The sequence below is a fragment of the Camarhynchus parvulus genome, chromosome 3 (assembly GCF_901933205.1).
Source record: "Camarhynchus parvulus chromosome 3, STF_HiC, whole genome shotgun sequence".
NCBI classification, from domain to species: Eukaryota; Metazoa; Chordata; class Aves; order Passeriformes; family Thraupidae; genus Camarhynchus; species Camarhynchus parvulus.
The window spans coordinates 93184674-93199333 of NC_044573.1; the positions used below are offsets into that span (position 1 = coordinate 93184674).

At 37.6% G+C, this 14660-nt stretch overlaps 1 protein-coding gene across 6 annotated transcripts in view; it reads left to right on the forward strand.

Moving 5' to 3' along the window:
- Window positions 1–14660, forward strand: part of COL12A1 (collagen type XII alpha 1 chain) — a 100770-nt gene that overhangs the window by 68552 nt on the left and 17558 nt on the right. For all 6 annotated transcript variants that reach the window (XM_030945580.1, XM_030945579.1, XM_030945581.1 and 3 more), the window contains 10 exons: window positions 557–721; window positions 3450–3488; window positions 3583–3721; window positions 5794–5936; window positions 6309–6418; window positions 11340–11489; window positions 11906–11983; window positions 12594–12680; window positions 13525–13578; window positions 14097–14192. In XM_030945580.1, the coding sequence (XP_030801440.1) occupies window positions 557–721; window positions 3450–3488; window positions 3583–3721; window positions 5794–5936; window positions 6309–6418; window positions 11340–11489; window positions 11906–11983; window positions 12594–12680; window positions 13525–13578; window positions 14097–14192 (1061 nt within the window). The remainder of the gene's footprint in view (window positions 1–556; window positions 722–3449; window positions 3489–3582; window positions 3722–5793; window positions 5937–6308; window positions 6419–11339; window positions 11490–11905; window positions 11984–12593; window positions 12681–13524; window positions 13579–14096; window positions 14193–14660) is intronic.

The window sequence follows — 14660 nt, forward strand, 5'->3', positions numbered from 1 at the left end:
AAGAGAGCAACAGACAGGCATCTACAGACAATGACTTTTCCTATCCTGAATTCAGCATGTGAAGAAGCTAAGATGAATTGCTTTCTGAATCTGACCATGTCTATCTGGTGATTACAGAGAAAAACTAGACAATTTAATTTGGAAAATAGATGTTGGTGAGGTGAATACCACTCTAAGAAAGAGAAACTGAGAGGCATGAAATGCAAGAGGTGGAAACAGATAGACAACTGTTGAGTAATAGTCTGTACAGTTTTTTGCCACAGAACAGATTTAAGATACTATAGAGTTGAGAGAATTGTATGTTTTGTATGAAAGAGTGAGGAGACTATGTAGCCAAGGGCACATGAGATTGGATTATATCCCAAAAAACAATGAGAGAGGAGAAATTTTTGAAAGAAAGATATGAAACATCTTTCAGAGCTTTGACAGGGTGAAAAGAGATCTGGAATGTGTGCTCATAGGTAGCTCATCACAAGTCAATGGTTTGTGCAATATTAACATTAAAAATCGTAATGTATGTTTGCTGCATTTCAAGTAACAAGTGCTATTTCTACAGGCTTCAGTGTCTTTGTGGTTGGTGTGGCTGATGTGGATTACAATGAACTGGCCAAGATTGCCAGCAAGCCCAGTGAGCGTCACGTATTTATTGTTGATGACTTTGATGCCTTTGAGAAGATTCAAGATAACCTTGTCACCTTTGTGTGTGAGACAGCTACCTCAAGTGAGTAGAAGACATTGGTTTCCTTTTTCCCAAATTAAAATGTTTGCTTATATACTGCTAAAAGTGAGTGGTGAGCTGACCTTTGCTGGATACTGGGTACCCACCAAAGCTGCTCTGTTGCTCCCCTTCTCAGCTGAACAGGGAAGAGAAAATACAATGAAAGGCTCCTGGATAAGGGCAGGGAGAAATAACTGAGCAGTTACTGTCACAGGCAAAAGATTCCCCCCACAGATTCCATGTGGGGGAAAATGAATTTATTATCAATGAAATCAGGAGAAATAAAACCAGGTATTGAAAACCTTTTCTCTGCCCCTCTCTTCTTCCTGGAGTTAGTTTTACTCCCAATTTTCTTTATCTCCTCACCCTGGGCACCACAGGACTACAGAGAGAGATGTGCTCAGTTCATCATGTGTTGTCTCTGCTGCTCCTTCCTCCCCAGGGGAAGTTGTTTTCAAACTTTTCCCCTGCTCCAGTGAGGGTCCCTACCATGGGAGACCGTCCTCCATGAACTTCTCAACATGGGCCATTCCAATGGGCTGCAGTTCTTCATGAACTGCTCCAGTGTGGGTCACTGGATCACAGATTCACCTTGTTAGGATTGGAAGGGAGCTCTGGAGATCATCCAGTCCAACACCTCTGGTCTCCTAGAGCTGGTTACACAGGAACACATCCAGGTGGGTATTAAATTTCTCCAAAGAGAGAGACTCTACAGCCTTCCTGGGTAGCCTGTTCCAATACTCTGCCACCCTCAACGTAAGAAAGTTCTTCTTCATATTGAGGTGAAGCTTCTTGTGTTTTAGTTTGTGCCTTTGCTCCTTTTTCAGTTGGTGGACACTACTGAAAAGAGTCTGGCACCATCCTCTTGACACCCACCTTTGAGATATTTGTATGTATTAATGAGATCCCCTCTCAGTGCTCTCTAGACTAAACAGGCTCACTTGCCTCAGTCTCTCCTCATAAGAGAGCTGCTCCAGACCTCTCATCTTCATGCTCTGCTGCTGGAACCTTTCCAGTAGCTCCCAGTCTTTCTTGTACTGAGGAGCCCAGAACTGGACATGGCACTCCAGATGTGGCCTCACTAGGGCTGAGCAGTGGGGCAGGATCACTCCCCTTGACCTGCTGGCCACTCTTCCTGATGGAATACTGGTGGAATAGGATACTACTGGCCTCTCTGGCTGCAAGGGCACTGCCAGCTCATGGTCAGTTTGTTGTCCACCAAAGCTCTCATGTCCTTTCCAGCAGAACTGCTGTCTAGTAGGTCAGCCCCCAGTGTGAATTTGGAGTAATTCCACTCCATGTGCAGAATGCTACTCTTGCCCTTGTGGAACCTCATTAGGTCCCTTCCACATGGTGCAGTCTTTCAGGCACAGCCTGCTCTTATGAGGTCTGCTAGTCCTGCCAGCAAACCTGTTCTGGCATGGGCTTCTCCCTCTGGGATGCCACAGGTCCTGCCAGGAACCTACTCCAGTATGGGCTTCCCACAGTGTCAGTCTCCTTCAGACCTGCTCTGCCCTAGGGTCCTTCAGGGGCCGGCAGATACCTGCTCCTCTGTGGACTTCCACAGTCTACAGAGTGACAGTCTGCCTCACCACAGTTTTCACCACAGGGAAGACCAGGAATGGACTGGAATCTCTGCTCTGGTGCCTGACAGAGTTTTGTCTCTCACACATTTTCATTCCTCTCTCCAGCTGTAGGCTGTTGTGCCATTCCTACATACAAAACCCCCAACCCCAGCCACCTCCCCTTGTTGAATGTGTCACTGCCACCACTGCTGATGGGCTCAGCCTTGGCCAGTGGTAGGTCTGTCTTGGAACCAGATGGAACTGACTCTGTTGGACACAGGGGAAGTGTCTGGCAGCTTCCCACAGAAATCACCCTTGTAGCTCCCCCATTACCAAAGCCTTGCCATGCAAACCGAATACAATTTGCCATCTTATTTAAGGTACAACAGAAGATATGTTCATATTAAAAGGTAGATTTCAGAATAGCTGGATATAGTTCAAGGAGGCAAGTTACTTTTTAAAATATTGAAATAAATATTGTGTTTTATGTAATCTAATTTTGCATTTCAAAAGTACTACTAGAAGAAGAAAAGAGTAACAGTCACTGACAACTTTAAAAAGTAGAATGATGCCTAATGTAAACTGCAGGGCACAAAAGTCTCTTATTTACCCCTGGAATTAGTGCTAAAGATGTATAGCTATACTGTGTGACGCTGTTTGAAAATTATCTAAGTAAAGCTCAGTTGTTTATTCAAGTTAAATCCTTCTATGGCAAAAATAAGAAATTCTCAGGCCTGTCATGTGCAACTGCATGTTCCCTAACTGCCTCATCTCCTGGCTCCTGAGGAGCCACATAAATTTGCAGTTATTTCTTGAGAATCTGACAACTATTATGCTGCTTGACTCACGCCTTAAATATTAATGGAAAGACTGTGTCATTGTCCTCCTTTCTTCTTATGAATTATATTCTTAAAATATTTGGGGTTCATTTGTCATTCCATATTGTCATTCCAATTTGTTAGAGTAGAAATACCCTACTAAAAGTGATGAGTAGAGATTTTGACATTGCATCTACCACAGGACACAGTATGACAAATGTAACAAAGACTGTCTCAGAATTAATAACAGCATAGACTTCTTGGTAATAAAACTTTCTGAACTATACATATGTTCATATCCTGTTAGGCTTAGTAGTTTTGAATTATATATTGTTTCATATCTTTCAGCTTGTCCCCTTATTTACTTGGAGGGATACACTTCACCTGGTAAGTAATTGTCTAATATTTTGGCATAGGTTCATTTGTGTCTTTTACAACTCTACAGTGTTTCTTATTTTTTATTTTCCTTCTGGACTTAAAGGTTTCAAGATGCTGGAATCGTACAATCTAACAGAGAAGCATTTTGCTTCTGTACAAGGAGTTTCTCTGGAATCAGGCTCTTTCCCAAGCTATGTAGCATATAAACTCCACAAAAATGCCTTTGTTAGCCAGCCAATACGGTAAGTAAACCTCAAGACTTATATTTAGGGTGACCAGGTGATGAAGGATTAACAGAGTTTATAGATAGCATATGTGTGTTATGAAAGATGCATTAATTTAATGTTCTTTTTACTGAGCTTCAAGAAATACACTCTGAAGAACATCTATCATTGTTTTCATTAAATGTTAATCTATCTCTCCCACTGCAATCATAGTTCGCTATTAATCTAGTTGCTTATTTTTCTTTGAGATTATGCTTCTTAACCATTAAAGTTGCATATAATCCACAGTTTATACCTAGGCAGTTGAACAACAACTTCCTTAGTAGAATGAATTCCACATTGCTGGACAGAAATGGTTTCAATATGGAGGGATTAGCATCACTTTTTCCAGAAGCATTGTTCTTACTGCAGTAGGCAGCGCATTGATGCCATTGACTTAGGATAGTTTCTCCTCTACTTGACTTGCCTTATTTGGCAAATGGAGCAGAGTTTTCAAGGGCCTGTGGTCTTAGAGCTTGGTTAGGGATGGGTAATATTGCCAACATTTTTCCCAAAGAGAAAAAGGACTTAGTTAGCAGTTAGTTTTACTGGAAGTACCTTTCTCCTTTCAAAAAAGGTTATTCTGGTTCAGAGGAGATGCCTAAAATAGCCCATTGTTCCCATTACATTTAGGAAAATTTAGTTTTCTTTTAATGGAAGCCTTTGAAATCATCTGCAATCCTGCCAGATTGGGTAAAGACAAGATCACAAGCACAGAAGCTGAGGTTTATGAAGAAATAATTTATTTTTGCTAGCCTTCTGAGATCACAGCTTCAAAAGTGGAGGTCTTGAGGATTTTTAAGTTCATTGGCATGCCATTAATACCTGTAGGGATGATAGGTCTCCGACAGCATGGATTTTTGCAGTCTAGGGAAATACAGATAATCCCAGTTTTGCAACTCTTTTGCATTGATAGATATTGCATTTAGGATAAGTTGATGAAAATACAATAAAAAGATAGGCTTCATATTTCTTTCATTTTTTTAGAAATGTTGTGGTACATGGTCTAATGCTTGCTAAAGAGGTGGAATAGACTTGCCAGAGTATTCTGGGCACTTATTTTTCATGAGAATCCAGAAAATAAAACTCTAGACTGAGTTGGCGAAACAATAACTCATACTGATCCTAGCGGCATAGTTGTTTCCATATCTAGAATAACTTATCCAAATTATAAATTGTGTTGCTGTATCTAGTTTAATATTTGAATTCTTTCACTGTGCTGTGTGATGGTGTTGATTTAGTGATGTGGTTTTTATTGCAGTGTTCCTAGTTGTTTGGGTTCATAAGCTTTGCCCAACATATAAAGCAGTTTCTCTTTTAATTTAAGATCTTTATGTTTATGTTCATGTGACTGAATCTCCTTCCGAGCTCCATTAAAATGGTTGAGGAGAAGCAGTGATCACCTCTTCTCTTGCTGTTCTCTTCCTGCGTTCCCTCCTTTCCCCTATAGAAAAATTCTGGAGGCTCTTTCATGCATGTTTTTTTATGTACTTTTGGCTCTCTGCTTATTTAATGTGTAACAGTCCAAATATCACAAATTTAAACCTGAGCCTCTAAAGAATGAGCTGGAGCCCAAATGCATCACCAATTGCAAAGAAGATATTAAGTATTGCATCTCTGTATCCGTGCCTGAAGGGCAGTAATAGTTAAATGCTGTTGCCTGACTGAAGCAGGCCAGATGAAAAAAATGAATAAAGCTGTGGTATTTTTTTCTGTACTTATCAACAAGGAATTTAAAACATGTGTAATTTATACAGAATTTTGCCACAAGAATACATACCCAAGAGTTCTTAGTCATATTCTGGCAACCTCTCTAATTGTGGTTCTGGGACCAGCTGAAGATAGTTGTGAGTTCATCTTAACAAATCACAGTGTTTTTATATCACAATGTTTTTTTCTGTTTGAGACAGTAGTTAAAATGCTCTGTTCCACTAAACACTGTGGTCTCCCTGTTACTGTTGTGTCTTTTCTTTGAAAAAGAGCAAACAATGATGATCTACTTTTCGTCATGTGTTTCTGTGTGAAAAAATGTCTTTATATTGTCTTACCAGGGAGATTCACCCGGAGGGGCTGCCACAGGCATACACGATCATTCTCTTGTTCCGCCTTCTGCCTGAATCCCCCAATGAGCCTTTTGCAATTTGGCAGATTACAGACAGAGATTACAAACCACAAGTTGGAGTTGTGCTTGATCGTAAGGATGATTATACTTATTGCATAGAGAATTTACATGTTATGTTACTTTGCATGCGTTCTTACCAAATATTTCCAAACCCAAAGCATTTCTACATGATAAAAGGATTATACATTTTTAGTTGTAAGAAATTTTTTAAACTTTGTACATCTGTAGTTCAGCTAAGAATAATTAATCTAAACTGCATTTCAACTTTAGTATTAAGTCTAAAATCAAAGGAAAATACATCTATATTCTTACAGGTCATTAAGATATCTATGATTTGTGTTTACTCAAATAAGGGGTAAACTAGATTTTATCTATAAGGTTATATAAGTATGGTGGTTTTAGTAGTATGTATAAAATGAAAGGTGTTATTTTTATTTATTGCAGCTGCCAGCAAAGTCCTGTCATTCTTTAACAAGGATGTAAGAGGAGAGGTTCAAACTGTAACTTTTGATAATGATGTCGTAAAGAAAATCTTTTATGGAAGCTTCCATAAGGTAAAGGATTGAAATTATGATGTTGCTTTCTGAAGTACTGTTCCTTTAAATAGAAGAAAGCCAAGCACAAGTCACTGTCAGGTGACTATACCTGTTTTTTGGATAGTATTTTAAGTTGACATAGGGGCCTGCAGATCATGTAAAACAAGATTTCTGAAGTTATAGGTCTTCTTTGAATCAATGTAAGAGATTTGTCAAGAATTTGTTAAGATTGTGCAAGTGGAGGAATATATCTGAAGAAGACATTGTAGCCTGGTTCTTGCCACATGAAAGAGGAAGAATAAAAGTTAAAGTGGAAGAATGAAAGGAAGTTGTGGTGAGAAAATATTGCGTGGGAGTGTAATGATTTGAAATCATTCAGAGTTGAGGAAGATACAGCCAGAGAAAGTAAGTAGGCAGGGAACCAGTGTTGGGAGGTAAATAACATATTGAATAAGATTTGTATGTTTAACAAACATAATACATGTGTATATTTCATAAGTATGATTTTTTTTTGCTTAAAAACACTAGGCTTAAAATATTCCAATGTCATGTTAACTGAGGAAGCAACAAGGAGATAGCCCATAAAATGTCACTTTATCGTTTAGAATGAAGCTTACAGTTTGTGTATTGACAAAATGACTGGTGAAATCTTTACGTGTTGCTGCATGGGTCTTCACTTGCCATAGATATGTGCTTGCTTTTCTAATTTTGTGTGCCAAGCTATGAAAATTTGGTGTTCCCAAGCTTCCTTACCTCTAGTCATCAGGAAGTGCTTGACTCAGGCTACATGTACACCTAAAAACATTTTAAAAACATTTTCTTGCTGTGTTTAGTATATATGTTTAGGGCAAGAAAGTGAGCTGAAATTGCAACATTTTTGGTTAGCTGAAATGCATATTTTCATGTTTTCATTTATCTCCCTTCTATTTAGTTAAGTTTTCATCTGATTTCTAAATATGGCTTGAGTATAGCATTTGTTTTCTTTATGATAGCATCTTCTGCATGACTTGTCACTACCAGCATTCCATTGTGGATACTGATAAGGGGTTGCCTCTCTCAACTTCCTGATACTGGAGGCCAAATTGTCAACTGAGCTTTGCTAGACTGAAAGCCAGGAAAGATAACTGGTGCCAGCATTATAATGTTTTGTGACTTCATCTGTTTAAAAAACAGGTGATTATGAAAATAACACAGTACTATAAAAGCTATTGGTTTCCTCAGAATTTGGAGTAATTTCCCAAACTGGTCTTATATTATATCCAGTTATTTTTGTTTTAGAATTTATGCCTGGTTAGTTTAGAATTTAGGCCTGCTTTTTTTGACTATATGAAGAAATGTTTATGTCATTGATTTTGTAACTGATAGTTATGAGTAGCTTTGGATCATACCTACATTAAGCAGCCTTCATTTTGTCTTTGACATTTGCCTCTTTTTTTTTTAATAACTTGGTAGGACAACACAATTTTAGGGAAATATAAGAATCTACTGGAGTGAGAAAAACTCTCAGTAAAGGCTAGGATGTATCTTGTTTTGGTATGAAGGGTGAGTTATCCCCAAGTACTGCTTAGATGCAAAGCAGTATGTAGTATGCCTCATTTTAGATATCACTGTGAGAGATGACACTTCTTCAGGTCAGTGGTGTGGAGCTCTCCACATGCTGTACTGCCAGCAGTCTCTTTTAAATATCCGTTGCTAATTTAGCTGATGTTTAGAATCATGTTTTCTCTTAGAGTTTCTCTAAATGTGATGGAGCTGAGAAAACTTATCTGATAGCCCTTACAGTGATGTTCTGCCCATTTATCAGAGCAAATGGGGAAAAATCTGTGGCCCTTGCTAGCTGCCAGAAATTAGCAGTTGTGTAAAATTGTCTATTACAATTGATAGTAAAAAAAAATTACAGGGAAAATAAAAATCCAAAATTTGGATTTTAATAGTTAAATACATGAATACATATGGAGAGAAAGTGATTCTACGATGCCAAAAAACCAACAGGGGTAGCAGTGATTTGCAAATTATCTTAAAGCTTTACAATTACAAATTCTTGCTGAAGAGACTATTTCTTAAGAAAAAATTCTCAGTTACTTAATGCAATGTGTAATTCCCTGTCTTTTTTTCCCAGAAAGGAATCAAAAGTTCAGATTTTGATATTTAAAGTAGCTGGAAGAGCCTTGGTTTAGAGCGATATTTGGGATTTTTTACCATGAAACTAAGATGACTTTTCTGGCTTCTCTCCAGATGATTACTAAAATTGCTATCTCAGTCAGGTTGTTAGTGATGGCATAATGGGCTTTCCCAGTCCACCTGCTGGGAAAGCCTTATGCATCGGCTGTGTTGATTAGGTCCTAATAATGGATAGCAGTTTCAGATGGATGAAGGAAGGAAAGTAAGATTAACACATTTCTAAGGGTACGTTTGCAATTTCTCCTACTGTCCAGTTTCAAAGAAATGACAAATCTTTACAATTCAAGGAGAGGTTTTCCAAAATATTAAACATTTTTGTGGCTTTCACTTGATGACTTATTGGCTTATTTGCTGAAATACAGTTAACTACACCTAACTGTGGGGAAATTTACTTTGGCATTCTTGAACACTCTGTGTAGCAGAGCCATGGTGAAAGCTGTTGAATCTGGCAAGTTCCATAGGAAAAATTCTGACTGCCTGAGACAGTCATTAAGTTTCTAACTGATGTTTTGGAGAGACAGACAGCTTCTACTTTCTTATTCTTATCACACTAGACTTCCTTTTAGCTTGCCATTTTACAGTAGTTAGCAAGAGGAAATTTGATAATGAGTGTATATCTTTCTGCTGATAGACATATGGGAAATTAGTTTGCTTGGCTTATTGATGTGATTCATTTAGCAGAGGATCAGAACTTCATCAAAGTTTATCTTATAAGGCAGCTGGAGAGAAAAATTAAAGTATGTTTTGTTTCCTAAAATGTCATAAATTAAATAAATAGAACTAATCAGAACAGATTCTTTATGTTGGTGCCTTAGAAACTGTTGAAAACAAAATGTGTTGGAGTTGAATGCAGAGACGTGTTATTTACTGTAAACACCAGATGCCTCCTTTAATTAGATTTATTGCCTAGGCCATGAGATTCAGGCTGGAATGCAGATCTGGCAGTGATTTAAGTGTTTAAGTGACTGAGTCAATGACTTGGGAGAGCTCTTCTTCTTTTTGATTGTTGGCGTTGCTTCTTTTTTGGATGGATAGGTGATGCTCAGCAGTTATTCCTGTTTGAACCTTTTCAAGCTGATCTCATTCAACATTCTGATGTATATTTGTCTTTACTAATTTTTTTTGTGTGCTAATGAAAAGATAATAATCTATATTTGCTATGCAATGTGTTTTATTTTATTTAAATTGTGACAAATACTCAATATTCCTGTAGAAGAACTTGCATATTAGGTACCTTTCAGAGCTAATAAATTACATCTGTGATGTGTTTAAACTGCAGTATATTTTGTATGCAGTAATAATTTTTTATTATTATTATTTGTTCAACGAATACGGTGGGGAATTTTAATTAAACTCTCCACTTGTATAGACAACACTGAGATATAAAGTATAAGCACATAATTTTAAAAGAGTTTTAGATAAGCTGTGCTGATGCCTTGGAGACAAGTTTGCATGGGAAAATATTCAAAAGGGAAAAAAAGGAAAAAATTCCCGGGAGATTGTTGAGGCACTTATTGACGCAGGACATTTAGGGCAATCTCTCAACTTTGTGCCAATTCTTAAAGCAGTCATCAAATAGCAATATGTTTCTGTATGGTTATGTACTGTGATAAGAGAAGATTTAAAAAATATATATACTTCAGGGATTCTTTACTCCTGATCTTAATGTGTTGATACTTTAACAAGTACATAGATATTATAATGACAAAATATGTGTACGAATATGTGACGAAATATGTGACGAAATATGTATACGAAATATGTGCTGTCGGTAAGGTATATAAAGCCCCTGAAAACTTTCTTTTGCCTGAAGATCAGGAACTGCATATTACACATGCTAAAGTGGCACTTGTTTATTTCTCAGGGACACCTAAATATTTTCTGTGCTTTCAGAGAAATGTTGAAATTTAACTTTTGTAACATTTGCCATACATATTATAAATGTTTGGAAAGATAATCTTTGCTTAGGTTATGTATGTTCCTCTGTTTAAGATTTACTATGTTTCCCCCAAGCTCTTCATTCTTGTCTCCTGGTAAACGTACTCTCTCTTTATTACAATCATTCCTTTCTCCCTCCTAAGTGTCTTCTATTTCCAGTAATTAATCTCTACATCTTCCCTGTTTCCCCTTGTTTTGGCATATGTTTGTGTAACCAGATTTCTTTTGTGGAAATTTTCTCTTGCATCTTCCATTATTATGAATTGCTCTGGGCAGGCTTCTCTGGTCACTTCCTGGACCTCAATGTAGGTAATGCCTCTGGTTGAGTCATCTGTGGAAACTGAGCTCTGCATCTTTGGGTCTGAAAGAATCTACTCTCTGAACTACAGAGTCTGTTAGCCAGTGGGCAGTCCCAGGCCTATAAACATCTTGTGAGGTCCCAGCCATCAGAAGAGAACAAGAAATGCTTAAATTCACTTCCTCTCAAAAGTTTTTATTTTTTTTTACTTTTCTGCCATCTTAAAAAAATTAAGGCAAGCTTTTAAAATAGTTAATAATAGTTCAACTATTACATTAAATATATTTCTTAACGGTGCTTTTGTGTTCATAATATTGGCCTTCAACACATTCTGAAGAGATTATAAATGTCATAGATTTTCTCTGAGTTTGAATTTTTCCACCAGTTGGAAGTAAATCAGGATTACTAGGAATGAAATTTAAAACAGTACTATTAAATCAGTGAAATACTATTAAGGTGTCAATAGTATTTCCATGGTGTGCCCGTGTGCCATGTCTAAATATTGCATTAAACTTTTTTCAGGTCCATATTGTTGTTACTTCATCAAATGTTAAGATTTACATTGACTGCAGTGAAATAATGGAAAAACCAATTAAGGAAGCTGGCAATATCACAACTGATGGCTATGAAGTACTTGGGAAACTTCTAAAAGGCGACCGAAGATCAGCAACAGTAAGCAAGAAATATGAATTTTTGCAAGACCTTGACATTTTCTGAGGGTAGAGATTAGGGATTGTTGGGAAACTACTGTTGCATGACCCAAAGCTTTCAAGCATGTGTACTGACATGTCTACTGACTGTACTACAAGTCAGTAGACTTGTCAGTCTAGTCTTTACAGCTTCTTGTTCTAGCAGAATTGCAAGAACAAAAATGTAGTAGCTGGAAGTCGCACTCAGGTAAATTCGAACAAGGGAAGGAATTTTTTTCTTTTAATAGGGAGAGCTGATAGTGATTGAGTGCATATACTGTGGATACTCTACCATTAGAAATAAATGGAGGAATGATTTTTAATGATAATGTTGATAGATTTCATACTTAACACACACCTAACTTAATGATCTTTCAAGAGTATTACTTTCTTTTACAGTTAGAAATCCAGAATTTTGACATTGTATGCAGTCCAGTTTGGACTAGCAGAGACAGATGCTGTGATCTCCCTTCTATGGTAAGTATGAATGAACCAGAGGCTATCCAGAAAAATGTTATTGACAGTAAACTTAATAATATTACTGTTAGGCTGTTATTAGACCTTGTACTGACAACACATCTAAATCACAGCTGTCAGAGCAGCCAGTCAACTGCGCCTTATTTCAAAGTTTTTTGTCTGAGACAGTGAAGCTGTAATGCTAGAATTGAGCCCCTTAGAAATTTTGCAAAAAATGTCTGTTATATTTATATTGCAGTGGTGTTTCAAATTCTAGGTATTATAAATGGGGAATCTATTTATTTATTTATTTATTTATTTATTTAATATGTTCTTGGAGTGGCATTCAAAAAGTAACTGTTTGGCAGCACAAGCTGATTGTCAAGTGCATATAAGTACTAGGACAACATTTTGCTTGTGCCTCTATTGTTAATGCCTTGCATAGCTGACAGAGAAAATCTGCTAAATATATAAAAGATCCTGTAGAAACATTTGAAAACCACAGTTTAGCTGTGAGTTTTACTTGGAAACAGGGTAATAGAGAATCTTCCTGGTATTGTTTCAGAAAAGCATGCTTCCACTGAGTACATTTCTTTAAAAGGACAGTAATAAGTTGTGATTGAATTTTCAGAGAGATGAAGCAAAGTGCCCAGCTCTTCCAAATGCTTGTACCTGTACTCAAGACAGCGTGGGACCTCCAGGACCTCCTGGACCAGCTGTAAGTTACCAGCTGTAACCATTCACAATAGAAACTTTTCTGATTTTTAAATTTATGGAAGTAGTTTTGTGTTGGTCTGTGGTTTTGTGAAACAAATGTCAGTCAGAGATATAGCTTCTGTCAATGTATCCTTAACAACATGGCAATCCATCCCCTTTTCATCAGCTCCTACCACGTCTACTTGCTTGTGTGATCTTTTCCTATATTTCCAGTGTGATCACTGAGATTAGCTCCACCTTGTTTGATAGGCTGAAAGTCTCTAGCCCAGACTCTTACACATCATGTACAAGACATTTTTAATGGACTGCAAAAATATTTTTCCTAAATACAGAGTCAAGATTTCACTCTGAGGAAAGATTCTTTACTCTGTCAGGGAAATAATTTATTTTATTTTTAATGGGGTGAGATATTAATTTATGGAATGGACATAGTCCTATCAATTGCGTTGATTATTAGGGAGTTATAGTCATGCCAGTAGTCATACTTTGAAACTATCAAAAGTGCTGCATGAGGAATCTAAAGCCCAGTTAAGTTGTCTGGTAGTCTACTAGAGGGGTCTTCAGAGTTTTTGATGAATATAAATTGAAGTTTATGTCTGCAGAGACAAAAACCAAAATAATAAATTTTCATGGGCTGAATTGGAAAGGCTGAAGCTAATGTGGTTTCCCTGAGTTCCTGATGCATATTTCATTCTACTACTTTTTTTAGCAGTACAATATGTACACTTCAAGACTTTGGGGCTTCACTTAAGAGTTTGTTTAAGAGAATTCATAATGCACATAAGTATTATGCACCTTTGCTTTCTGTGTATGAAATACATTTTCTTTCCAAATACTCAATTTAGGGTGGCCCAGGCGCTAAAGGTCCCAGAGGTGAAAGGGGTTTGACTGGATCATCTGTAAGTATGTTTCCCAAAATTCATCTATAATGATGTTACTGCAGGCTTACGTGTATGAAAATTTTTATGCTTAGTTTTAGTCTAAGAATGTTGATCAAAAATTTAGTTGCAATTATGCCTTTATGTTACTTATGTGCAGCCTATCTATTTGAGATTATATATCACAGTCTATGTAGCCTCAAAGGCATTGACCACACATCAGGATACTGGGATTATGTGCATCAGAGTGTTAATACACACTCTGCAGCATTATTGTTCTCTCATCTGTACAGAGGACATGGCAATACTTCTAACTGGCACTGCCAGGGGGCATGTACTGGCCTGAGACTGCCAACATGAATCAGAGAATAGCTTATGAAAGAGTATGCCTCTTGAACAGTTATTTCCACTGTTCTTCCGAAGTATTAAATGTGTCTCCAAGCTTCTGACTTACCTTAAGTGTCTAACCCAAAGGATTTTAGTTATGGATTTCAGACAGGATTGTCATTTACGTTTTTGTTTTAATTTTCTGCTTTAAGGGGCCTCCTGGTCCTCGTGGTGAGACAGGTCCTCCGGGCCCTCAAGGTCCCCCAGGTCCACAGGGTCCCAATGGGCTGTCAATCCCAGGTGAACCGGTGAGTGCCCCTTCTGAGTGTCCCTTTTGAGTGCCATCAGCAGGCAGTGTGTGTGGAGCCAGAGCTGCTCATGGGGAGGGTGGTCTTGGGAAGAGGGTGGCAGCTTAGCCAGAGCATTCGTTTGTCCCTGCAACACAGTAGTATTGTGAAACACATCTCTTTCTGAAACAAGTCTCTTAATAAAATAGCATTTTCTGTCCTGAATGTTACATGTGCTTATAGGATTCTAATGAAGGGACAAGGTCTGAGTGCAGTAATGTAAGTTGTGCTACTCTGTTGTCAGCCATAATGGCATTTCTGTAGAGTTGCTAGGCATTCCAGTTTAAGGACTCAAAACTATCAAATTGTGGTACAGAAAAATTAAGGATGCAGTATTACTTTGAAGACTTTTTCACAGATTTGAACAGACATGTTCAACTTCTATTGACTGGCTTAAATCAGTAGCTAGGGGTTTTCTTGGCAACAGCA